The sequence below is a fragment of the Stylophora pistillata genome, chromosome 10 (genome assembly GCF_964205215.1).
Source record: "Stylophora pistillata chromosome 10, jaStyPist1.2, whole genome shotgun sequence".
Taxonomy (NCBI): domain Eukaryota; kingdom Metazoa; phylum Cnidaria; class Anthozoa; order Scleractinia; family Pocilloporidae; genus Stylophora; species Stylophora pistillata.
Window position 1 is genome coordinate 30917502 of NC_142528.1, and position 25635 is coordinate 30943136.

At 38.1% G+C, this 25635-nt stretch overlaps 2 protein-coding genes and 2 long non-coding RNA genes across 7 annotated transcripts in view; 2 read left to right on the forward strand and 2 right to left on the reverse strand.

Moving 5' to 3' along the window:
* LOC111322490 (gamma-aminobutyric acid receptor subunit gamma-2) lies at positions 1 to 12574 on the reverse strand. Of its 2 annotated transcripts, none has more exons than XM_088735554.1 (10): positions 12254 to 12574; positions 8970 to 9155; positions 7437 to 7516; positions 6999 to 7066; positions 5935 to 6155; positions 4231 to 4313; positions 3477 to 3605; positions 2860 to 3074; positions 2218 to 2295; positions 1 to 1180 (listed from the first exon to the last, which is right to left on the reverse strand). In XM_088735554.1, exons 2-10 carry the CDS (start codon positions 9020 to 9022, stop codon positions 809 to 811), a joined length of 1299 nt encoding a protein of 432 aa, XP_088591680.1. In that variant the 5' UTR covers positions 9023 to 9155; positions 12254 to 12574; the 3' UTR covers positions 1 to 808. The 2 variants fall into 2 exon arrangements, with proteins under 2 accessions (XP_088591680.1, XP_022781330.2); XM_022925595.2 differs by having other exon boundaries at positions 2218 to 2367; positions 12254 to 12531.
* The window catches only part of LOC148722679 (uncharacterized), a 25559-nt gene continuing 8072 nt past the window's right edge, over positions 8149 to 25635 (forward strand). Inside the window, exon 1 of the long non-coding RNA XR_015992349.1 lies at positions 8149 to 8512. This is a non-coding gene — a long non-coding RNA (uncharacterized LOC148722679). The remainder of the gene's footprint in view (positions 8513 to 25635) is intronic.
* On the reverse strand, positions 13862 to 23190 carry LOC111322489 (gamma-aminobutyric acid receptor subunit gamma-3). Of its 3 annotated transcripts, none has more exons than XM_022925594.2 (10): positions 23034 to 23190; positions 19969 to 20105; positions 19407 to 19519; positions 18297 to 18364; positions 17240 to 17463; positions 16919 to 17001; positions 16495 to 16623; positions 15794 to 16008; positions 15105 to 15278; positions 13862 to 14874 (listed from the first exon to the last, which is right to left on the reverse strand). In XM_022925594.2, the coding sequence occupies exons 2-10, from the start codon at positions 20028 to 20030 to the stop codon at positions 14443 to 14445; spliced, it is 1500 nt and encodes a 499-aa protein (XP_022781329.2). In that variant the 5' UTR covers positions 20031 to 20105; positions 23034 to 23190; the 3' UTR covers positions 13862 to 14442. The 3 variants fall into 3 exon arrangements, with proteins under 3 accessions (XP_022781329.2, XP_088591679.1, XP_088591677.1); XM_088735553.1 differs by lacking the exon at positions 23034 to 23190 and adding an exon at positions 20300 to 22567; XM_088735551.1 differs by lacking the exon at positions 23034 to 23190 and adding an exon at positions 20258 to 22567.
* On the forward strand, positions 23275 to 24888 carry LOC148722680 (uncharacterized). The gene is made up of 2 exons (XR_015992352.1): positions 23275 to 23324; positions 24322 to 24888. It is a non-coding gene; the product is annotated as an uncharacterized LOC148722680 (long non-coding RNA).

Consider the following 25635-nt stretch of genomic DNA (forward strand, 5'->3'; position numbering starts at 1 on the left):
TTGCAATAACCTATAGCTTTAATGGTTACGATGTGAAAACCAAAAGAACTTACACGTAAACAATTCATATAAATTCAGTAACTAAATCTACATGGCCAATTCTTGTAGGTTGCCATACTTAACTAATTTGTAAGACATCCAACACACAGTTAACTCTATAGTTTATATCCTGGTTTAAATGTGTTTTTCAGTACAATAGTCGCACAGACATTTACGTTAGCAGTTTTTTGTACAGTATTTTAAGGTTTTTTCATTAATTATTAATGCTCAGAGATAGATTCAATGTTGCCATAGAAGTCAAAATGCGGTGAGGACATCAGAGACGCAATCGGCTGCGTCTGCGCCTGCGTCTAGTAGTGTGCCATTTTTTGTTCTTACTACATTTTGACGTCATCGTGCCCAGACCCACGGCAACATGGAATCAATTCGTTTTATATAGTGAAGAAGCAAAAACATTTTTTGATAATGATGTCATCTATGCGGCTGACCTCCAATAGACCAGAAGTAAGAACCAACCAAAAAACGAAGTCAATAGAGCTTTTTACAAACTAAGCATACAATCAGAAAAAAGGGATTCTACGCACACCAATTACTTCCGTTGCGTGTATTTCATAGGAAAGCATTTCATGTGTAAGTACGTAGAGATATATAATTTCGAAAAAAATAGATTGACTATTACGGGAACAAAAACTTGTCTAGGCAGTCATATCCTGATTCGTCCCGCAACGAGTCTGGATTGTTGTGCGACAACCACCATTGGCACTGGGGAGTTACGATGACTTTCGGTTTTACGATTAAAGTGAAAATCTCATGTGATAATATCAATGCCGTGCAGATAAACATACCAGTAGCCCAAATTGTACAAGGCATAGGAAAGGGGAAACATAATTCGACAGGCAAAGTCAATTTTTTCAGGGAGAGTTCTTTTTTTCATTCCACATTTAGTTCTGGGTGACCTTGGGCTTCCTTCAAGACACTGTAAGAAGCTTCCATTCTTCTGAGATAGCTCTGGTGTCTCGTCATTCGGGGTAGTCTCGTTACGAGGGGCTGTGGCCGTCACTGGTAGGATGTGAACTCTTCCCTTAGCAGGGGATTTGACGGAGTCACTTGAGATGTTCAAACTTTTTGAGTTCCTGCGATAACGAGGGTTCAGCTTGCTCAAGGATAATCGTGAAGTGTTCTGCAAAATCAAGAAAATTTTTTTCCATTTGATTCACTGTTACGACCCATCGGGGATTGAAACTTCGGTTCAATTTCAATATAAGTGCGCACTCACCCCTCCCCTAACCTTTACTTGTTATCAGTTGACCATCGTTAGGTTTGGGGAGGGGTGAGTGCGCAGTTGCTTAGATCTTAACGTTTTAACTCCTAAGAGTGACTAGTATGTAATTTCTCCATACAGTATCACCCCTCGATTACACATCAAGGTCATGAGAATGAAAATGTATACACATAGTTTACGTCATAGAAAGTGCGGCGTATGGGGTTTTATTCACGAGTTGTTTGTGTCAAAAGCCCGAACGAGCGAGGTACGAGCGAGGGAGGGCTTTTGACAAAAAGAACGAGTGAATAAAACCCCGTACAAAGCACTTTCTATGTCGTGAGTTGTTTATTGCACTTAACACGAAAATTTTCATTGAAATAATTTTCTGAACGCAAAGAACAAAAACTCACTAACAATGCAAATTTAACGGCAGTGGAAAATATCGCAGTACATGTACATTAAGGGAATAAAGTGCTCAACGGAAAACTGCACTTACAAAAGTTTTTTTTAATCTAAGCACGATATCAATAAAGCAACTCGAGCAAAGGCCAAATTTTGCGAGTACTTTTAAAATGAGAATACGAGCATGTGAGCAGTTGCAAAAACTTTGAGAGCGCGAGTAAGCGAGCGCCCGCGTAACTCTTTCAAGCAATTCGATTGGTTATACTTCGACACGTAAAAGAGCTGTACACCATTCTGATTGGCTCTGCAGGTTTTTTCACATGTGAAAATAAAGCGTCTAGATTGCTACAAATGAGTTTTATGGAATAAAAATCTTGTGTTACGTGCAATAAAGAAAAGTATGGAGAATATGCACACTGATGTTAGTGAGTAACGGATTAAACTTTTTCTCAGCTGTGCCAGCATCTTTTGGAGGAAGGACTCTGTTTGGTCTCCGTACGTCAATGGAAGATAATTTCACAGTTGAAAAAATAAAGTGGAAACCTCATTACCAGTCCTTCGTTGTTTATTCCTTCCTCCTTGATCTCTTCTTTTTGGTTCTCATTGGCCAATCTCTCTACCAGTACACACTCAACCAGCGACAGAAAGATAAAAAGAAATGACGTCATTAGGAACCAGTCCACTCCTTTCACATAGCTCACCTACAAAGAAGTTCGGCTAAATAATGTTCTGAAAGTTATGCGTTGTTTAAGTCTCTTTCTGTATAGAAATATATCCAGGTATCATGTTTTATCATTCTCTTTGGCGTGAGTTAAGTTCATGACTTTTAGCCAGAGGAACACTATGACTAGGCATTGTTGAGAAGTTTTACTCACAGATAGAAGTGTTTTGAGGTGTTACAGGGAAAGAGTCTTCCGTTTTTGATAACACTAAGATAGAAAGATCCTCACTGGCAAATAGCAGAAACGATAGCAACGGGCCTTGGATGTCGACAAGAGCCAAAATTCATTTATTCTATTTTAAATTTATTTTAGATATGTATGGCCAATATTTATTCGGCGTAAGCCTATAATTTTTGCAGAGAGCGAACTTTTCTGAACTATTTCTTGAAAAAAGAAAAAGTATCCTTCTTTTGACGGTTGTATTAGCAGTTCATAGCGCCCGTCATTTATCAGTCATGAGAGTTCTCTAACCTTGGGCAGCATGCCATTGATGTAGCCTAATAGGAAAACAATAGTGAGAATGCAAGTGATGCCGACAGTCAGCCTGTCACCTCCATTATCAGGACTCATCCAGAACACGATCCAGCTGAGCATTACCAGGAAAATACATGGAAGGTACAGCTGGATCATGTAGTATCCCAGACGCCTCTGCAGCAAGAAGAATGCTCCCACAATGGTATAGTTACCTGTGTATGATACCCAGGAAAATTTGTCATTAACGCAAATGTAATGATATAATGCATATACACTACGTGAGGACGACCGCGTTAGTTTGCAGAAGACACAACTTCAATTTAACAACTTTTTTTCAGGGAATATTTGTTGCGTAGACTTTTTTCTGATGTCATGCATGTGCTATAGCTCTGTATTGATAATCTAAATGAAATCTGTTGCAATAAGACTAAAAAATATGAAAGGAAACTTACAACAGGCACTTTACTCTAACAGGGAAATTCTCTATGAATATACTATATGTTTCCGTAACTAACCACACAAATATTCGAGAACTCATACATGGCTTAGTAACTTAAAGTTTGTCTTGTAGAGCGCAAGAGCTTTTAAGTGCCAAATCTAATGAAAAAAATTACCTGAGATATATACTCCAACTCGGCGTGAGGGTTTTGCCGATACGATCGAAAACTGCGCCATTGTAGTTTGTTCGACGGTGATAAAGTCTCGCTTCCACCTGTAATCAACATCTCGCGTAGAAAACCCGTCTGAGACAGATGCAACACAATATGTGTTAAGACGGACTGAACAATATTCGTCTGATTACGAGCTGGCTATCTAAGTGCATAGTCATGGGTTATTTGAAAACCTATGAAATAATTTTTTGATGAGACCCTGCATCTCACTCTGAATAAAACACTTCAGCAGCCAAGTTGCAATGAGGCACTAACTGTAGATTACATTGATTGCCATACAGATCGCAATGTTTTTGTTAACGTACTAATTTAATTTTCATCGCCCTTGCCATCTGATTTTTTTGCAAACCAGACGCGTTTCGCGCTTTATTGTCTAACTTGACGTTGTTGGATCCTACCTTACGCTTACACGTTTTTCGACAAATTTTATCGCATATTGCAGCCACAAATTTACTTCCTCTTTGATTTACTTAACCGCCATAAGGCCATTGCACTCCGCTCTATAACAAAAAGTCGCTTGACATGATCTCAGAAACTTCATGTTCAGGTATCCAATATTTCAAAGAAATAAATACATGTAACATTATTTTAGTTAGAATAATCTTTCTTTCCTTTTTTTCTTTGGATGGACTCAAAAGAGTGCAAGTGGCGAATATTCCCGCCAAAATACATGAAACATCTACTGCTCTGTACTTACAGCTCCCAAATGTGAGCGAACAGTTCTGTGTGTCGATTGGAAAGTCGTGAAGATCCATATTACAGGCAGACACTAAATGAGTACTAAAGATAAACAATAAGACTGTAGTTGAACACTAGAGATGCAGATGATATCAAGTGTTTTAGCAGTCAATTTTGGGGTGCAATTGGTCCCGATTCAATAGCCCATAAATATTGTATGGAGGACTAATGGGGAACTATTTTGCCGTAAGGCCCTCCTACTCAGTCAATAAGTAGTACATAGTCTTCCTTAGATATTGTTATTGTGTTTGAATTTAGGTCGAATTGCCCTTTCCGGAATTCAACGGGAGACTGGGGCGGAACTTAACACCCGAAGCACCCTTGGGCTGTTTTTGGAGACGCGGGAATAGCCCGCGAATTTTAATCATGACAGAGTTATCGGTAGAAAAAGATAATATTACGAGCCTGTTACTAAACGAAGATGATATTCCAGGCGCAAAACTAAATACACCTGTTGAGCAATGTACCATTAACGTTCTAAAGCGATCGTTAAGCTGCCGTGGAGCGAAAGTTGGTGGCAAAAGAGAACAACTTGCGATAAGGTATTTTAGCTTGATGTCAACACTGTTTGTTTAGTTATCTTTAAACCTCTTGAATGGAAATTTTCCACAGATCATTAGCAGAATATGATTGGGCAGTGTAGAAAGCCGAGATCAAGTAAATTTCAACAAAATCATGCTGAATTTGCCTTTTAAATTCGCTTTTTTCCCTTAATTTTTCAGGGTTAACGACTATATCAAGAATGGACTCGATAAAGACAAAGTTTACTCATTCATGACCACCATAACTTAGGTTTTCAGCTTTAGCTTTCAGAGTATCGAAGCACAAAATCACTGTAGCATAACTAGGAAATCCTGTGTAAAGTGAAATGGATTCATCGTTATCCTTGTAATCGTCTAACTCGAATTTTGGCTCATTTTCAACTTTATACTTCAGTTGATCTAGTTCTTTATTCGCTGAACAAAGTTGTTGTTTACATTCTTCCAAATCTTTTTCAAGTGACTCGAGTTTTGCCTTAAGATCCTTCAGGGTTTCCACATTGTTCTCTTCCTTCTCCGAACGATGTACTTGATCAGTTTTGTCTTCTATTCCATCAGTCTCAATAATATCTTCAGGGACAATCATATCTTTCGGGTTTCTTTGCTGTTTAATCTCCTTTCGAAGGGTTTCGTTGGACTCCTCGACATTGTGGAGTTCAACACAAACACTTTTGGTCGGAGAGGGTTTTCGTCTTTTTCTTTTGGACGGTACGTCGTGCTTAACTAGTTCACGACGTTTTGATTTAGCTTTAGACCATGGAAAAATCGATGGGAGTTGTGTACGACGCGTCCTTTCGCCTTGCGGAAAATTTTTGCCGCATATTTTTGTACTCGATGAGTGTATTTTAAGATCAAGGTTTCGTATCAACTTAACATACTCAGAGAGCACTTTAGGATCCTGAGGAAGTGAATGGAACTTCAAATCTGAGGAATTACGCCAATTATTTGTGCAACGAGGCACACAGCACGAGAATTTCCCCATGTTTTTCCTTATCACTTTGGCTCGCGTCTCCAAAAACAGCCCCAGTGTGCTTCGCGAGTTTAGTTCCACCCCAGTCTCCCGTTGAATTCCGGAAAGACGTATTAGCGGGTAGAAGTAATTTTCTTGTGAAAAGCAAACTTACTTTCTTGAGTAGAAGACGTGCCCTGAGGGCTCCACTTTCATAGCGGAATGTAAGCTTTTGTCTTCTTTATCCAAATCTGTTCCGCGAGAATTATATGAGAAAGTATCAGGCCTCCATATTAAGTTGATGTCATCTCTGGCCAGATGCACAGTTTTGTTCACGACGTTTGCTAATCGAGGGTCGTGCCATTCTTGACGGAAGTACATATACGCATCTAATTCCTGTACGGGATAGGAGAAATCTTTTACGGCTTTTCCTACCACAACAGAGGCGGATCCAGACCACGAGCTAAGGGGGAGGGGGGCAGATGTTTTGTGTGTGTACACCTGTCGGCTTTTCCTCCTACCCTAGACCTGCCACTGCACAATCTCACATAGCTTAGTGGTAGAGCATCTGAAGTACTTAAGGAGCTATTGCGAGCACTTGGAGTTCTTTTTTTCCGAGTATGCCTGTGTCAATCACTGTCTATCATGACATAATCTTGTATTTGTCTCAAGATTCCAGGAAACGAAATAAAAATTATTTCTTGAATTTCATTCTTAAATTCATGACGTCAGCTGAGATTAAGACGCTGAATCTATTTTTCACCCTACCGTTTATTGAGCGTGAGCTTCTTTAAAGCTCATAGTCCACGATAAAAGATAATGAACATGCCTTCCCTAATTTGACTTCCAAGTTCTGATTGCTTATTTTCCCAACTGAGGATAAATATCTCTTTTTGGCTACTCTTGAGAATTTTGCTCTACAATACTCCCTATTTTCCAAGTTTCTTTACCTTTATTCAGTTTTCTATTATACGACGCATTTTCACTTACAAGATTTGTTTCTATTTCTTAACGAATTGTACAGTCCTAGACCCACGAAGTGAGACAATTTATCAGGCGCGCTGTCACACATCACGCTTGTACTCGCGAGAACGATATCTATACATGGTCGTTTTTTGATAGACCGTGACATCAATGGGGAGTTATTGAAAATTAAGTTATCTCAGAGAGTGCATTATTGACTTCATAACCTGCAAAATGACTGACTGCAAGCAGTAGTAATAGTTTAAAATATCCTACCATGTTGACTTCTTCTATCTTTCCGAACGATTCCACATAAAGATCCACCAATATTAACGTGTAATTCGCTAAGATTGAGTAACAAAACGACATTATTAATTTTTGAGTATAACAATTGATAATTTTCTCAGATATTTTCCCCACAATTTCAACTGGCAGATCTTTTTACTTTTACTTTGAGTTCCCATTGGCTCCTTGTGAAATTTTCCTATGTTATGATTGGTTGTAATGGTAACGTTGGGAGAATTTTAACGACACTCGATTGATTTGTTACTGATGTCTACTGGGTATGGATCGTTTTCGAGGTGTTTAACTCTTCAGAAGAAAAAAAAGCTATGTTTTTGGTTGTCGAGCACTAAATTGAGCATTGATTAGTCACCAATAATCGGTTAATAACAGCTTATCTGACCAATTGACGTTTTTTCATACAAGTCATACCTCCATCATTGGGATGTGTTCCTCTGTCGTAACGGGAGTTGGTCAAATGCTTTTTAAGCACTTGGAGTGTTGAATTCGCACTGAAACCACGAGAGCAAATGGACTCAGACAGTCATCATATTAAATATTCTATCAAGCTGGAAATTCAACAAAGAATATCCTCGTGTATACTAGCTGCGCATAAGCTCGATAATGATTCTTGTCTTTCTCAATAGGGACCTCATGGACTTAGCATGCTGAGAAATCGACGACAGTCAGCGGTTGACGTCGTGGGCGCTGCATATGCTAATGAGGGACTTTCAATTCTCAATTCCCATTTCAAAAATGCTTCTAATGGGGGTCTATCAGACATTTTTCAAATGAAGTTAGCGTTTTTACAAATAAAGGATTACTATGTTTTGGAAGTCAAATGTCTTTAAAGATATTATTAAGCAACAGGAAATGTAATTAACTACAATTATGCATATGAATAAAGGCTGATAGTTTCTAAAGAAACTGTTTGGATCTCCGACGAAGGGCGAACGCTCGAAACGTCAGCTTTTGTAATCGTTACGGTGGCCAATTTACCAATTCAACTTTGTTGATATATCCAAATTATAGAATTATGTATACATGCATAATTCATAAGATCGGAATCAAAATTAGCACACTCCATGCGATGAACAGCTTCAGAACAGCGGAAATCCGCCAAAAAAACTAGGTTACAAAGCCCTTAAAAGATGGCGAGTGTTTTTCTTGTGAGTATCAAGACTTCACCAAATTCGACTCATTTTTTTACTTGCACAAGCGCTCGTTTCCCCAAAGAGATCGATACCTGGAAAAATATGAAATACGGGAATTTTTCAGCTATTTCGGCCGAATTTAAACGGCTCTCTGTGGCTTGAAATATGTCTCGAATGGATAATCGATCATCGCAGAGGACGTGGAGAATTTGAAAACACTACCTTACATCGGCGTGGTGAGACATGGATAATGGTAAACACAGGCGGATTTAAAGGATCAAAGAGGGCATAAGTGGTCAAAAAAATTACCGTCCGGGACCGAACTTTGGTACATCGGGGATCGTAGGAATTCTTGTGAGTGTTGCATATGTTGTTTTTTAATGGTTTAGACTTAGACATTTTGACTATCCACTTTATCTCCAAACATATAGCTGCATTTTATTCATTTCTCACATAAAGCTTTGTACAGCAACCATTTTTAAAGTCTGCAAATCTTTCACACTGCGCATACTACGCCGTCATTTCGTATTTGATTTCTCGGCATGGGATTCCTTTTACTTTGAGACCACCATAAAAGACAACCAAATTCAACAGATACCAAAACAAGAATACAGTGAATATAAGACATAAGAATTCAGTTCTTTGGTGTAACGTTTTCCTTACGTTTTGGTGCAAATCTAATTATTTTATACTTTTACACAGTGCAATTGACTTCTTTTAAGAATGAGTTAATGAGCATTTTTGACGAATTACTCTGTACATGTTAAGACTAGAAGTTTAGACTTGAAACCAAATTTAGTTAAGAAGTTACCTGGCTGCAGCAAGAAGGAATGCTTGATAAACAATCAAAATGAACCATGCCATCCCGGTTAAGATCCGCAAACAACCTTGTCTTCTGACAAACTCAGAGAGTACTTTCAATGTAGATTTCCCTGTGTCTTGCCGGCTATATACGTCTAAATGCCTCCAACGGTCTGAGAAGAGTAAACCTCTTGGTCTAAAAAGATGAGTAAAAAGAGAAATGAGACTTGAAAAAGTGAGGACAAGGTGTGGACACATTTCTCTATCTCCTTCCCAGAGATATTGCTTAGGTTGAGGTCAGGTCATAAACTGTGACACACGCTTATAGAGTATATCAAAGTTGGGTGTTGAAAGTTATCCGGGAGACTGCTTCGGTTCTGTGTCCCTATTCTCTATAAATGGTGTTGAAAACGCCCACCCCTCTGTTTCAGCCAATCAGAGGCAAAATTGAAACGAAGCGTGACTTGGTCGCTCTCGTATTCCCGCTATAGACCCTTTCAAGGTTAACGCCGTCATTTTTCCGGGGCTGCAAAACTGCTGGGGCGAGCGCAAAATGTACAGTTAATGTATGGAAAAAATCATCATCATCATCATCATCATCATCTTTATTTGCCTTATTTTAACAATTAAAAAATAGTTAATTACAGCGATAACAGTTAGAAGGCGAGGAGACCCAAGAAGCCACCAGGCTTATGGGAGAGCCACCTCACGTAGAATAATAAATTAAGTAAAGAAAAAGTGCTGCGAATGTGCGGCTTGGCAAATTCAGTGATTATTTAAGTAAAAACTCTTGCAATTTCGCTTTAAAGCTAAGAAAGTTTGACGAACGAGTGACTGAAATAGGGAGAGAGTTCCAAATTTTAGGACCTTGGTAGAGAATTGTAAACTGCTTGACATTTGTAGGGCACAAATGCGTTCGATAATTACTGGCTGTTCTGGTACCATACTTGTGAATTTGGCTATTCCTTACAAAAAGATTGAGAAGCAATGGGGGCAATATGTTATTTTTGAAATAAAACATAAAACATAAATTTAGCGATTTCAAACGTATTGACTTGGAAAATATCTAAAATTCCTAGTTTGGAGAATAAAGGGGCAGAGTGGTCTCGATAGTCTGAGTTGGTGATCGCCCGCACAGCTCGCTTTTGCAAATAATAAATTCTATTTAAGTTAATAAAGGCTGATAGTTTCGAAAGAAACAGTTTGGGGTTGCGTCGGTGGGAGTAACGAAATAATTTGGATATATCAACAAAGTTGAAATGGTAAATTGGCCACCGTAACAATTACAAAAGCTGACGTTTCGAGCGTTAGCCCTTCGTCTATTTAAGTTAGATACGTATGTGGACGACCAGACGGAGTTACAATAGACGATATAAGGACAAACTAAGGTGTAATACAAAGTGAGCTTGGTTGCAGAGGATAGGGAAAAGCGAGACCTAAATAAATACCTATTGATTTAGCGATTTGTTTACATACATAGCTGATATGGTATTTCCAGGTGAGATGATTGTCAATATAGACCCCAAGGAATTTAGTTACATTAGCTTGTTGTAGGGGTTTACCTCCATAGGAGAGAGAAATGCTGGAGTTAAATTTCTTCTGTCTGGTTTTAAAAGTTATATAGTTGGTTTTCTTTGCATTAACTGAAAGCTTGTTACATTTTAGCCAAACGTCAATGTTTTGGAGTTCATCATTAAGTATAGATTCTAAGCAATTTAGATTTTAGTGAGAATAAAAGATACTGATGTCATCAGCAAAAAGTAGAGGGTCTGATAATTCAGAGGCATTAGGAAGGTCATTAATGTATAGAATAAACAATAGTGGGCCTAAAATCGAACCTTGAGGGACACCACACTTGATGGTTTGCATCGGAGAGATTGATGCTCGATAATCTGAGGAAGGTTGACATTCTGCAATTTCTATGAATTACGAAGTAAAGATACCTAGCAAAAGATGTTGCCGATTAAATGTGAAGTGTTCAGGCTCACTGAGAAGTGACAAATCTTATTTTTAGTCTTTCATACAAATGCTTTTAAATTTTCCCGGAAACGGCGGTTTGGTGTTAGAGACAAATATATGGAAAATCAAACTCTTAATTTGCGGCTTTCTTCGCGAGACTTCATTTCTCAAATTTGAGCGGTAAACTGGTAGGTCTGGTATCTTTAGTTTGTAATTCATAAAAATTCCACGATGTCAACCTTCCTCAAATTATCGAGCATCATTTTCTCAACTTTTCCCATACATTCACTGTACATTTTTCGTTCGCCCCAGCAGTTTTGCACCCCAGGCAAAATGGCTGCGTTAACTTTGAAAGGGTCTATTTCACTTGTAGAGTTACTTTCGTCGGCTTGTATTGGTTTCTTGTCCTATTCAACTTTGTACTGCTCGGCTTTTGCACTGACTTTAAATTTACTTTAGTTTTCACAACAACCAATTGAAAAGCACATTTCTTTCTTTCCCTGGAAACACTACAAAATCAAGGTCTCTATCATTACAAAAGTACAGTAGTACATTTTAATCTTTCTCATCTTCCGTGGATCTCCTCTGTGTTCATACAAAAAACTTTTACTGAGGATGGTTGCTTTGAATCTTGTCAAAATGATAATTTCCCTTGGTTATTGTTTCTTGTCAGCCGATACATTTTATGAAGGAATCAACAATAGATGATGTTATTTTTCAGCTTGCTTTCAAAGCTATTGACCAGCTTAAAAATTAAAATTAAGCGTGTCTCGTTGTTTCTTTCTAGCTTTTGTTTCAAATAGTTATGAATGTTGTTGCTTTTTTGTCAAAAGAAAGTATTCTCGTCGTCTGTAAGACCATTCCAGTATGCCACAGAATCCCTTTTTTGCCTTTTGTAGAGGAATAATCCTGAGTTATTTTGCCATTCAAAAAACGTAAAGTTAAATTAAAATCATTTTTTATAAAAATATTCGTAGCGAAAGAATTGATGAATTGATGAAAACTAATCCCTTTAATCAGATGCAACACAATACAAATTCGACTTGTAAAAAAGCTTTGGCTAAAGTTCATATTATTTTAAAAAAACCAAGATTCGATATCACTCCTGAAAATCGCCATACCGGTGCTGTGGAATGCGAGTTTGTGAAGCTAACAGCGTAGATCAGTCTGTTTAGAAACCCCATATGTTCGAAATTGAATTCAATTCTCCGCATCGGAATAAAATTTATTCTGAGATGGCTGTAAGCTCGATTTCCAGTCTTATTTATGTATGTCGTTCTCGACCAAACTTTTACTTTTGTACGGACAAACTGGCTTAAAACAAAAACTACCTACCTTGTTAAAACAGTGACGAAATACAGTTTAGAGATACTTTCGTTCCGAGAACTCTTAGTATCGGCAGGTTGATATGGAATATCAATATTCCAAATAGAAGTGGAAAAAAGTGTCAGCTCCGCAGAAAACTGATTGATCTTCACAGAGATGGTTCAATAGAACGTCTCTACAACACCGATCACAACGACCTCATTTTCCATTCGAGTGTTTCTAGAAGTTTGAAGTATCGAGAGTGTGTGTATGAAACGATCTTCCAAATTAGAGCTCTCCAGTAGGGCGCCTGAGCAGGTGTTTGCTCTCGATAGCGTGGTATAACTAAGCTGTTTGTAATAAACTTTGAGCTTGCTATTGAACAGTAGTATTCAAATCTGTTTTACTTCACACTAATGTAAAATTTTACACAACGCCTTGCGACGAAGTTAATGACGTGCCTCAATTTCTTGAAACATAGCAACATAATTTTTGATGGTTATTTGGCAACATTAGGGATAATTGTTAGTGGTAACTGAGAAAATGTCTGTCTTTACAAGAGCAGAAATCTGTGTTTCAAAAGCTTCCCCAGGGAGCCTTGTAGGTAATTTCTATATTGTTTTCGTAATTCTTGATCTTGATTGGCTATGGGGAAACATCTGAGCGGTTGCCGTCAGGTAGGAAGCCATTGTGTTGAACCCCAGGCCGTTCGTTTCATTATCACCTGTATTCCATTGGTAAACCAGATATCACTCCTATTGTAATTAAATTCTATTGTTATGAATGCCTGTTACTCTGAGAGCTTTAGATAATTCCCTTATTTTACTGGCATGCTGAGGCAGCATGCCTTCCATTAACGCACATGCGGCACCTGCGGTTACATAACTTGGAGGGATCTTAAAATCATGCGAGATTCTAAAAAAGATGAACTTCTACGAAGTAAAGAAATGAATAAAGCAGACAAAATATTTATAAGCTATCAAGTACCCTATCTCTTAGCGGAACACTTACAAAGGATGTTTCTTGCTCTTAAAAGTTTATGTCATTGCCTTGATAACCGACTAAGCTTATAACAGGCGTCTGCCGGAAACCCAAGCTTGGTCAAAAGGGGGCTTGAGTCTTGCGGGGTGTGGTATCGCTAAACAAAGCAGACAACACGATTATAATTCCAAGAGTCCTTAAAAGGGAAAAGAATTCAAGGGGAAATTCATCGCTCTTCCTATATATATGTGTTAATCTAAGATAGTTTCAAGTTGAGAAACTCGTAAATTTCTAGGTAAGACAAAAATGCAAGAACACTTGACATTTACGGGGATATTCATTAAAGAAATACGGACCACTTTAATTAAAGCTTGATGTTTGTACTAAAAAAAAAAATTTATTCTTTAGTCAACCTAAAAATGGTAACATGAAAGAATAACGCCTTTTATCGAGTTGCAGCACGCAAGACTTACAAATATTTAAACAAAAATAGCAATAATTTGACAGGCCCAAGTAAAGAATACCGTGGGAGAAATAAGTATATGTATGTAAAATTAGTGAAAGTCTATAAACAAAGGTATCTAACTTCTTTGAGGGGAACAATAAAACTGACAAAGGGAACAACCTCGGGTTAGTTAAGTCGGAAAGAGAGATCTAGAAAGTTTGATTATACTTTATTATACTTCACAATTGAAGCAGTCTTTATTCCGCCTCAGGTAAACGTATCAGAATTGTGAAAAGCGAACAGTTGAATAAATTCAATACAGACAGAGAGAAAAAAGATTCACACTCATAACGAATCATGCTTACCTCGGTGAATTTATTCTACATAATTTTCATTTCTTTCACAAAGGGACACATACCTCAGAGGTTCAGAAAATCCTTAAATTATTACTGTGTTTATATTTACAGCTCGTTTTCACTCTTTCACTCCAACCAATGATCAGTTAATACGATCCTTTTACAATTTTATTACACTGTTTGGTGTCCAACTCTCAAAAGAAAGGCTACAACAAAATGTAACCGCATCAGTAATGAAAGTGAGCGGCTTTCAGATCTCGGGAACGATCGATGGACACATTTGATTGACACAACGAGAGCTCTTTCCGAAAAAAAATTGTTTTCGGTGCAAGTGAAAGTTACAATGTGTCAAAGGCTGGAATGATCTTATCAATGAAATAGGCAAAACTAGATTTGAAGCTGTGACTTACACCTCGCTAACCCCAGTATCTGGTATTTTATATTCTGTAGGGTAAAACATTAATGCCATGGAGGTAAGTCACCCAATATGCAATGTTATAAATTAAAAACGTTAACGGAAACAAGATGCGGCTTGCTTTGTCCACTTTAGCCGAGAGTTCCATCGGGCGATAGTTCCTTTTGTTGAAGAAGCAGCGAACAACTGTGTCGTAATGCGCCTGCGTGTTTTCCTCGTCCATTTCGACCCAGGCCTCATCGGGCAAAGGCGGACGCATCTCCCCGAGGCTCAAATGCCTGTATTCATCTTTTATCATATGGGAAAGTTCTCCGTGTTCATTTGATTCCCAGCGATTCAGGCGATTTCCTCCCTCGTTGTTTGTTTGAGTGCCAGTATCTGCTTTTCGTGGTCTCAGAATTTGAACACCAGACACATAACGGCAGTTCAGTCCACTTCTGTCCCTCATGGAATTCTATTTAGAAGAAAATGCAATTGAATCAGTTCTACAAGGAGGCAAATTGTTAAAAAAATCCTATTATGATAGAATTACGAACGGCGAACAATTTTGAAATCGGTCGTACTATATATAAAGTAGACGAGGGCACGATGGGACAAAGCCAATCAGATTTCAGTATCATATGCGAGGCACATATCATTAAAATCTGGTCGGCTATGTTCCACATTTTGTTTTTTTTTTTTTACCGTTCTTAGTTCCTCGTCACCGGAATTCCTCGTGTTTCTGTTTTTTCGTTCGTCTTCTATTTTCCTGGCGTTTGCTCTCCACAACCTGTCCACGACAATGCATTCCAACAGACTCAGAAAAATGATTGTGAAACACACCATTAGGTACCAGTCCATTCCTTTAACATAGCTGACCTGTGACCAAAAAGTATGTGAACAATTTCTTAGCAGAAGTCACTAATCCACACAACCTCTTTAAATTACATACATCTATGGTTTTTTTAAGCGTGGCTAGCTGTAGTTTGCAGCTCAATATTTTACGTTTTTCTCTCGCTTGGTATATTGAGTGGAAATTTGTATTTTCCAGTTAGAATAAACTTAAGTATTTATTTTGATATATCGTTCAGGAATTAGCAGTATGGAAATCGGCGAATTACTAACCATATTGTTATTTCGTTTTTTGTTTTGGAACAAGTTGTTCTCAATTATGACAGGTTGGGTCAGTGGATTTGGTAACATTCACCTGATCCTCCTGTACGGCTCTGTCATATATTCTTATTACGCCCCTCCCTCGTTGGCAATTAATTGGCAGACAGTTTTAAAGTCATCCTTTTATACTCTGTCGGCTCCTAAAACCATGTGATCGCCTCAAACTACTCCTTCAGTCCCCCCCCCTCTACCCGATTAATAGATTATGACTGTTCCCTTACCTTCGGAAGCATTCCGTTGGTATACCCGAGCAAAAACACGATGGTCAAGATAGTTGTGATGCCCACAGTCAGTCTACTGGCGCTGTCATCAGGCCTCATCCAGAACACGATCCAACTGAGCATGACCAGAAATATACAAGGGATGTAGACCTGGATGATGTAATAACCCATGCGTCTCTTGAACGGAAATGTCACTGTCAACACCGTAAAGTTCCCTTGGGAAAAATGAAAGAAGAAGAGTTAGTAATGTTTTGAGAAAGGACATCCAGTCACTGTTCGACACATTGGTTGATCAGACCTTGGCTGTGACTACCGAATCAAAAAATTCCCACTCCCTGATGCGGAGAGGCTTTCACTCAGATTTTCTTCGCCTAAAAGTGACTTCGCCTAAACCCTGGTTCTCACCCAGATTAACCCAAAATGTATTCTGATGCTGGAAAAACCCATCAGTTGAATTTCAAGAAATTTTGAAGACATCCGAACAAATTTGTTTATCAGACTCGGTGTATTAACCACTAAGGCAACATTTTCGTTAGGATTATAAATTAAAGGCACCATATTGACCATTCCTCCAAATTAATCAAGTTCCTTGGACCACTTAATCGTTGCGAGAGTTCATCTGGTATTCGAGCGGAAGCAAATTACAGTCAAGCAAGTTCAGTTGGACATGCTCATTACTTATATTCATTTCGCATTCTTACCGGTGGAAAACTCGTTGACTTCAGTGGACAAGGTTGCGTCACCAACGGAAAATTGCGCCATTTCTTTATTGGCAATTGAAATCGTGGGATTCCTCCATTTTAAGAGAATGTCATTGTCTGTATGGCCATCTACGACAGGTAAAATAGTAGAGACAAAAATGAAGAAAATTAAAACAAGAGAGGGTCGACTTCTACTCGTGGAAAATTCGGAAAGTCAACTGAATAACAACTATAAAACCTTTCCCATGGCATTTCTTCATGTATAATTTAGTTTTATTGACAGAGTTGATAAATAAATGTTGATTGGCCATCGTAAAGAGATTAGAAAGCTGACGTTCGTGCATTAGCGGCCATTCGTCAAAGCCCACCCAGCACAAAATGAATGCGATCAAAAAAACCAAAATCAAGAAAAATAATTACTCACAGCTACCAAATGATAATTTACACCGCTGTGTGTCCATAGGAAAATCGTGCAAATCCATCTCACATGAAGCGATAATGTGCGTACTAAAAAAAGAAAAGAGGACTCTGGATATGAGAGCTAAATGTGTGTTGCCTTTCACTGACTTACAATTGCAAAAGTATGTAACACATCATTTATCAGTTGTTTTCGATAGATTTAAACATATATACCGCCGTCTGATCGATAAGACCCGTAAGAGATCGATCCATTAAATTTTTCTTTTTGTGTACGTATCTACTTGGAAATTCAGTTTTCTTCCGATAACATTTATGGTGCACTCACCTTCTACTGTACATAATGAAGCCTCTCCGATCGATTCTGATGACGCTATGAACTTCTGTGTCAGGCAACATGAGGTCTGAGGTCTTAGCATTGTAGCAGTAAGAGTCCGGTAGCCACAGACGAGAAATATGCTCTCGCTGTAGCACTTGACCATCAGAGGTTATGTACTTAGCGATACGATCCTCGAACCACATCTGACGGAAATACATAAAACCTGGGAATTCCTAGAGAACAAAGAATTGAAAGGGAGATGTTTAAGGATAAGTAATTATTCAACGCCCGGCGAGGAGGGGCGGAGGATTTGGGGGAGGGGGGTGATTACCTGTTTTCAGGGGGAACAGAGGGGGAACAGTTGTTGCCAACAAAAGATGAAGGGGCGAACATAAAAAATTGATTCCCAATAAAACTGCCAATAAAAAGGGAGGGAAATTCATAAGAAAAATTACAAAGCCGTGTGGGAGAATGAATGAAATTTTATCGTAAGACGGGACACAACCAAAATCTACCAAACTCACCCCACCCCACTTACTCTCAGGTCATAACTAATGACCATGGCCCTGTTGTATAAAGAGCAGATAACGCTATCGAGCGGTTAAATAGCTATCCGACGGATAACGGATAGAAAAACGTATAGCATTATCCACAGGATAGAGTTTTATCCGGTGGATAGCGTTCTCCACCTTTCGAACAACTAGGGCCAGTCCCTTAGCTGTACAGATCTCTTTGGACGTGGCCCATAGAGGTGGATCATTCCTGGCGCAGCCTGTATCACCAAAGGTGAAAGTGTCTCTACGGACGGAGTGACGAGGAAGGATAACAAATTTTGTATTCGGCTGTCAAATAAGGAAGGATGTTTTTATTGTGTCACTTTCAATTAACACTGGGCACTATTCCGCTCGGAAAGGTTCGTTTACAACTGAGGCTCATGGAACGTGCAACACCAAACAAAAAGCACATTGAATACATATCAAAATAAAACCTTAGCATTGTTTAGGGAAATGATGATTGGAAATTGATTCAAATTCAAAGAAGGAGAATTATAGACTCATGATCTTACCATGTTCACTTCCTTTATGTTTCCAAACGACTCCACATATATATCTAAAAATACCTCCGAAGGTTTACCTACAAATTATAAAATGGTGGTAAAAGAATTTGGTTTGGAGTAATTGTTTTATTTTATACACTGAAAAATCCATCAAATAATTATTACAAATGAACAGAACCCGGGTGGTTCTGAATCAGAATGAAAAGGACTCTAAGTGTTGCAAACTGTTGTAGTCTACCATCACCCGTTCATTCTCCGATTGGTTTCATGACATGGAAACATCTTGGCTCACAGTAATGATTTTCCGTTTAACTCTTACAAATACATAAAACCACTGCCTGAGCTTTTCATCAATTGACCACATTCATTTTCCCCTTCTCGTTTTTTCCCTTTCTCCTTTCTCCTTTCCCTCCTTTCTCCATTCCCCCCTTTCCCAGTTCCCCTTTCCCAGTCCCCCTCCTCACTTCCCCTTTTTCCCAGTTCCCTCTTCTCCCTTACCTCTTCTCCATTCTTCCTATCTCCCTTTCCCCTTCCCCCCTCCATTTTTTCCCAGTCCCCCTCTCTCCCTTTCCCCCTTTCCCAGTTCCCTTTTCTCCCTTTCCCCTTCTCAATTCTTCGTATCTCCCTTTCCCCTTCCCCCTCCTCCCTTTTCCAGTCCCCCTTGTCACTTCCCCCCTTTCCCAGTTCCCCCTCTCCCTTTCTCCCTTGTCCCTTCTCCCTTTCCCCCTTGCCCATTTCTCTTTCCCTTTCATCTTCTCCCTTTCCCCTCTTCTTTTTTCCCTCCCTTCGTACCCCTTCCCTCCTCCCCTTCCACTTTCACCCACCCCCTTAACCGTCCCTCTCTCTCAAATTACTCCTTCTCCCCAAACTCTCCACCCACCCACTTCCTCCCCCTCCAAAAATAGAAAGTAATACCGCAGATTGAGCTTTATTCTCCCCTGCAGTAACCTGGTAAACTACTATTATTCTTAAAACGTGACATACATCAGTTTATCATATAACAGTGTATGAAAAGGAATTTTTCCGTGTTTTTTCGTATTCTAAAGGGAATTTTAATATATAAAATTAAAGGTGTTCTCAAAATAAAGAAGCTCTAACGATCTGCCACTGCATAATCACCTGATGCAGCCCTTGGCCTGACTGTCTTGTCGTACTTTGTCGTCAGATAATCCACCAAAGTTATGGAAATATTTCCTGTTCCATTTAACGCTAGCTCAGGTCTATTTTCCTCACTAAAATTCATCAAAGGTAAACAGTTATGATAATAATGAGGAAAAAATATTGGTAAAATTGATTTAGTTTCTTGAGGTACCGCCCCTCTTAGCTGAACCATGACATTGAAACCTCATTTTTTCCAGCGTATTTTGATTTAGTGTTGTAAAACCAAAACCAAAGCAAACATAACATCCAATCGGAGATGGGAAAATGTCACGAGGAGCTTATCTAGAAACTGGGACTGTCTGTCAGTATTTGAGATTCTGTTTGTCATTCTGGCGTGTTTCCTCTCTTGACATGGCGTCTAGAGTGGTCGCTTGGCAAAGTTAACGAGATTGAGAGCAGCAGAATGACATCGGAGGCAACTTTGTTTTCTCGGAAAAACAAAATTTAGACTGTCTACTTAGAACACGCACAATATTCAGAGATTAGTCATATTAGACCCTATATTAGTCAGATGTCTTACTGTCCAACGACGTTAACGGCAATTACGGAGAAAATGACATTTCTGATCCATCGCAAAGCCATGATGATCTCTTGTACTTTTTAGTTCACAATGATAACCACGCAATTCGTCTTCTCCTGCTCTGCTCTTCTCTATTTCTGTTGAAAAAAAAAAAAAGAAAGAGCATTCTGCCCTCAGTTCGAAATCAAGTTCAGAGAAAAGCTAGTATTATGAATATCGCATTTCACGAGCTAACGCCAGATTTCTACGTTCGAGACGTAACCATTTACATCAATAGGATGAAACAAACCTCAGACTGACAGATATTGAAAAGTACACCTTAAAACCTAACTCAAAGTTCAATTTTGTCCCTTCCGTCGAGGATGGGGAACTGAAAACGTTTCGTCTAATGCTGTGTGGTGAGGCTTCAATAAACACTGAGACCTGTCGAGCTCTGAGACAGGTGTGAAGATTAACAATTAATCCTTTAACTCGCGGAGGAGATTAACGAGTAACTTCTTTACAATGATAGTAGATTTTCCAACAAGCTGGCGAGGAGAAGAGGAAACGCTACAACAATGTTGTCTTGAGTTATCACCAAATTTCCCATAACTAGATTATTACAGTAATGCACCTGAAAGGAAATATAGGAATGAAAACTTGGATGTTATTGACTTAACAGGCACAAGTGACAGAGTAATACCAAATACTTATTACAATTAACTGATTATATCTACACGTCATACAGCAAGTATACATCGGTACGAAAATCGAACCTCAAATGTTCGATAATGTTCATAATTTCATTTATCATTGCTGTTGTGTTTTGTGACCCAAGAGTCGCGCTCTGTTCTCAATTTTAATTTCAATTCATACCACGCTGATTAGTTATTAAGTATTTAAAATTTTACTGTTAGTGACGAAGAGTAGATTCTAGAATTCTTTTCTGGAATATGAAACACGATGCTTTTTGTTTCTGATTAGTTAAACCAAATATTTTTAATTGCTTTTTTCGTTCGTGGTAAAATATTTTCCTCTTGAGGTGTTTCAAATAGAGTTCAGCCTTGGCGAAAGTTGTAGTGTCGCAGACCACAAGCCCACTTGAAAAGGAACACAAAAGGACAAAAGGGCAAATTCCCGATAGCTGTCGCTCTGTGAGATCAGCTAAAGCTCGGCATTTTCTAGATCTCTCAGTTAATATTGCCCTTTTTAATACAAGCGATGGTCTGTTTGCTGAGTTATTTGTTAGCTAACGTATTGAAAGAAGTTTAAACTTGCCTGATTATTTTAAGAAACCATTTAGGTACCAAAATCGAACCAATCTCTCCAATGAACACCAAACCCTGGAATGCAACTAGTTATTTCTTAAAACCTTGAAAGAAAAGCGTTGTCAAATACCACACGAAACACGTTACCTTATCTTTATGAGGTAAAAAAACTGTTAATGTAGAAGGCAATAGATGTTATTACTGTCTCCATGATGTCACATTAATTATTAATTGCCCCGCAACATTCATCCAAAACATTATTTCGCGCTTGCTCGATTTATTTCCATATGAAAATAGGAATCATGTTGTGAATTTTTTTCCTCGATGTGAGTCAATTCTGCCTGGTAAACAGTTTGGCATTTTGTCAACCCCAATTCGTCTGTCCTTCTGCACATATATATTGGTTTGCTACACATTAACCTTGACTCTGGCATAACGTGATGAGCGCAGCACTTAAGCTGTTAAATAAGACATCGTTTGGTTGCGTAATACGTGAAACCAGGAAAGTGGTGAAAAATCTATCTATAACAGAATGAAACTGCATTTGTCTTGATGATTTCCATGAAAAAAAGTATGGTACGTTTGGCCTGTCCTAGGACAATGCTCGTATTTTGCCTTGTATTTTAGTTTAATTAAATGTCGCTTTTAATGCTTGCTGAATGAATAATCTAAACATGTTACGGTCAAAGTTGATTTATGATCTCTTTATTTTTAAAACGGAAGAAAAATCGTATAACCGGAATAACCACACAAGAAAATGCAAAATGTAACGCTGTGAATAGAATTTGGGCCTGTTCTGTCCGTGATACATGATCCGTTTTATCTAGTAATCGTCATTATGAAAAACCATGTCCAGGTTCTCTTATTACTTTTCTTCTCTCTTCACGTTTTTCTCGGCCGAGAGAGAACTTGAATCCGATTCTAAATGAATCGCTGATAACGTTAACAGAAAAAAAATATTTGGTTGACCGACTTCCTTCAAAGGAGTAAACTCCGTTGCCTAGATGCGTTGTAATTAAAAAATAACGAGGTTACATGTATCTTCAACTTAAATTATAATCATGATTATCGACAAAAAAAAGCTCTTTTTATCAGCGACAAGAATTCTAGTAACTATCCCGAAGTCATACCACGGAAACAAATTTACTAAAGAAACTTTGATGAATGAAATTTAGTTTCAAGCCCATATCATATGGAACAACATTAAAGCAAATTCTTGCATTAGTAATTCGGCATACTAAACGAAGTTGGAGAGCAAGGCTTGTTGTGATACAAAACATAACCAAATCTCATGACATATCTTGGTGAATAGACCATTTTTACGGAAGATTTCTCTCTCAAAAAGACGATTGGACCGGAGCCAGGAGCTTTTAACTCCAGTAGGAAAATAGTCTTACAGAACATGGAGGTACGGCACAGCTTTATTATTGAACTGACACGCAGACTTGGACCGAAATGAATATTAAGAGCAGTATTTAAAAGTTTCTCGTATACACCTTTGGCGCGACGCCCCACGAAAGTAAATGAAGTAAGGGCGTGAGTCTCTGTTTAATAAAACATTCGAGTGTGGAAAACATGAATCTTTTTTCTTACTGTTTTTCGAGAGTGCTTTTTTTCCTTAGTTAATGCACTCTGCGTTTAACTAGCACATTAATTTCCCATGGATCCGGTTAACAGTATTTCCTCAACCCCTGACTTGACATCAACTTCAAGTTAACTAACCTCGATACTGCTAACTTCGATTAACTTTCGATTCTGGAGAAAATTCCAGGAGTTTGCTCCTCAATCTCTAAAAGGCATTACGGTGGCCTAACCTACCTGGCAAGTCTACAAAAAGTTAAACGCGATATTCTGAAGTAAGCAACCAGTCCTTTGGAAAATGCGTGATGTTCTCTGACTGTGAATTCACTGTTACAAATTATGTTATTTCAGGTGGTCTCACTATGGGTTTGTAATGCAAATTATGACCTCGTTAACGCACGTTTTATGCTTCAATACAATTTGTATTAATGATAATAGCAAAACATTCAAATGGAAAATGAAGCCACGAAAAAGGGCATATGCTAATAAGGAGAAAAGTTACTAAAACCTTCATTAACACTTAAAAAGGTATCTATAAAGATTACTGCGCGAAAATTAAGATGTTTTTAAGTACTCGAAATTCCTTCTAAGTTAAAATTAATATGACGCCTACGTATTGCATTTTCACTCATTTGAATCTGTGGGACTCACCCGTAACATTTCAATGCCAAATCGTACTTTTTCTCAGATATAACAGTGTGTAGTTATCACGTAATTTACAATTATTAAATGCTCTCTACTGACGTGAAATAAAACGACATCTTAACAGCTGCGAATGTGACTCGAAGCAAAGATGCTGTCAACCTTAGTCAGATTCTTTCAAAATCGAGGTTTTAAAAATTTTAAGTGACAGCTTGGCAATTATTTATTTATGGTTGTCATCTTTGAATTACACTGTTATGTTTATAAACTATTTTCAGTTAGACATCATTTTTATACATAACTTCTGTCAAATATGTTCGTCACATTTGAGATAAAGGTATTGACGAAAAGTTAGGTGGTTCCTTGCATTGTCTATGGGTTTGTCTACTTGTTTTTATTGCTCGAGCGGCGCTATATATTTTTTTCAAAACCAGTCTCTGTCTAGACAGCTTTACAAACATCTGTGGAGGGCATTTTAAAGCAAAAATTTTCTTTATTGTCAACGAACAACTTTCTTAATACCTGATATTGAATAGAACGGGTAAGGCGCATCCTTATAAAAGTGTAATTGTCCTATTTTAAGGCGTGATTCTTAATTATTTATATTGACTTTGAAAAATTACCATTTATGCGGGTTTCGTGTAAAAGAGTCTTGCACTTTACCAAGTTTAATTGATTCGAAAGTCTCTAAGATATGCCTTTTAAATACTAATAGCTCTCAGGTCACAGATTAAGACAGAAAATGTTTTTTTTCAGTAAAATCTTTAAGATGCCTTAAAGGAAGGAAACATCAGACAACATAAATTAATCTAACTCTTACGCCCATGGGTTGTAAGATGTACAGTTTTAATCTCAATCATAGTCCTATTGATTTTTCATAAAGGTAACCACCGTTAACCAGTGCAACGGTCAGCCTTGTGCTCAGTACTCTTGACAAGTCACTCAGAACCTCAGGCAGTCAGGACAGCAACGCTGAGAAAAGTACAGTGTCAATGTAAAAATGAGTTCATTCTTTGGCATAGAATTTCTCGGATGGCTAGATGTACTTTCCGTCTCTTAGCAGCAAATCTGAATTTCTGTTCAGCATAATGTTATCTTCAAGAGGAGTACGACATTTTTTAATTTCGAAGACATGTTTCGATGTTATGAACATCATCGTCAGTTACAGAATATTTGAAAAACCGTTAGGACTATATAACAACTAGGCGAAACATGCATAATTAGTTATGATTAAGTGACAAAAATTACATATTTGAATGAGTAACAAAGTGTTGGAAAGAATATAAAGCCTAAAGTGTAAGCGTCATGTTGACGTGATGAACTTGTTGGTTTAAAGGCCCATTTTCATCCGAGATCCTTTGCAGTCGTTTGTTTTTGTTTTGGAATCGCGCTATTGTTAAATGGCGAACTCTGATAGTCATTCACAAACACTATTAAAAAGAAAAACAAAGATTTGGTGAGGAACACAGTAAACAAATTTGCAGCTAAATATTTGAGACTGAAAAATCATAAATCGAGTCTGTGTATAAAACTTGTACAAAGCTTACTTGATGTTGAAGGAAATTGTTCGGCTTCAACACTAAATAAAATATAGACATATAACCAATATTGGCCAAAACTGATTTACTTTACGCATTTCAATTATAGAATAATGACTTGTACAAATGAGATCGCTTACATACATATCTCAGGATCTCAAGTAAAAATCAGTCAAATAATTATTCTCACCTCGAAAAAATCTCCCCGGAGTCTCTAGTTCCATCGTAGGAACAATGCAATAACATTTCTGCAAAAGCACTGTCTGTAGTGTTACCGAAACCCATTGTTGTTTTCCTTGCCCTCCATAAATCATACACAGACTCTCGAAGTCGAATAACCTTTGCCGAGCCGGGCAGACTCGGCCTTCCTCTAGACCGCTTCTTCGGCGGCATCAACTTTTCAAATGACGTTTTCCACGTTTTTCATACATGTTAGAATTAAAAACTATTTACTGATATGGATACTATGATAGTTTGTTGTTCGCACATGATTCAAGATGGAACTTTGAAAGCCCTAATTAGTAAGTTGGAAGAAGATATCAAAGCGATTCCGCAACTTCGAGGAAAATAGCATATTTTTCATATATGAAAAATGATCTGGGCGCGCAAGGCATCTAGGTTGAAAATGGGCCTTTAAATTAGGCTTTTCCCAGTTTATG

Bases quoted from the DNA above. Each gene is read 5' to 3' on its own strand.
- LOC111322490 (XM_022925595.2), bottom strand. From the start codon at position 9,022: ATGGCATGGTTCATTTTGATTGTTTATCAAGCATTCCTTCTTGCTGCA. The intron at 7,067-7,436 runs GTATGACTTGTA...ACTCAATCTTAG, and splicing joins AACACATCCCAATGATGGAG to CGAATTACACGTTAATATTG. The intron at 2,368-2,859 runs GTTAGAGAACTC...ACTTCTTTGTAG, and splicing joins TCAATGGCATGCTGCCCAAG to GTGAGCTATGTGAAAGGAGT.
- LOC111322489 (XM_022925594.2), bottom strand. From the start codon at position 20,030: ATGGCTTTGCGATGGATCAGAAATGTCATTTTCTCCGTAATTGCCGTT. The intron at 17,002-17,239 runs GTGAGTGCACCA...TTCTTTTTTTAG, and splicing joins TTCATTATGTACAGTAGAAG to TACGCACATTATCGCTTCAT. The intron at 15,279-15,793 runs GTAAGGGAACAG...TTTTGGTCACAG, and splicing joins CCAACGGAATGCTTCCGAAG to GTCAGCTATGTTAAAGGAAT.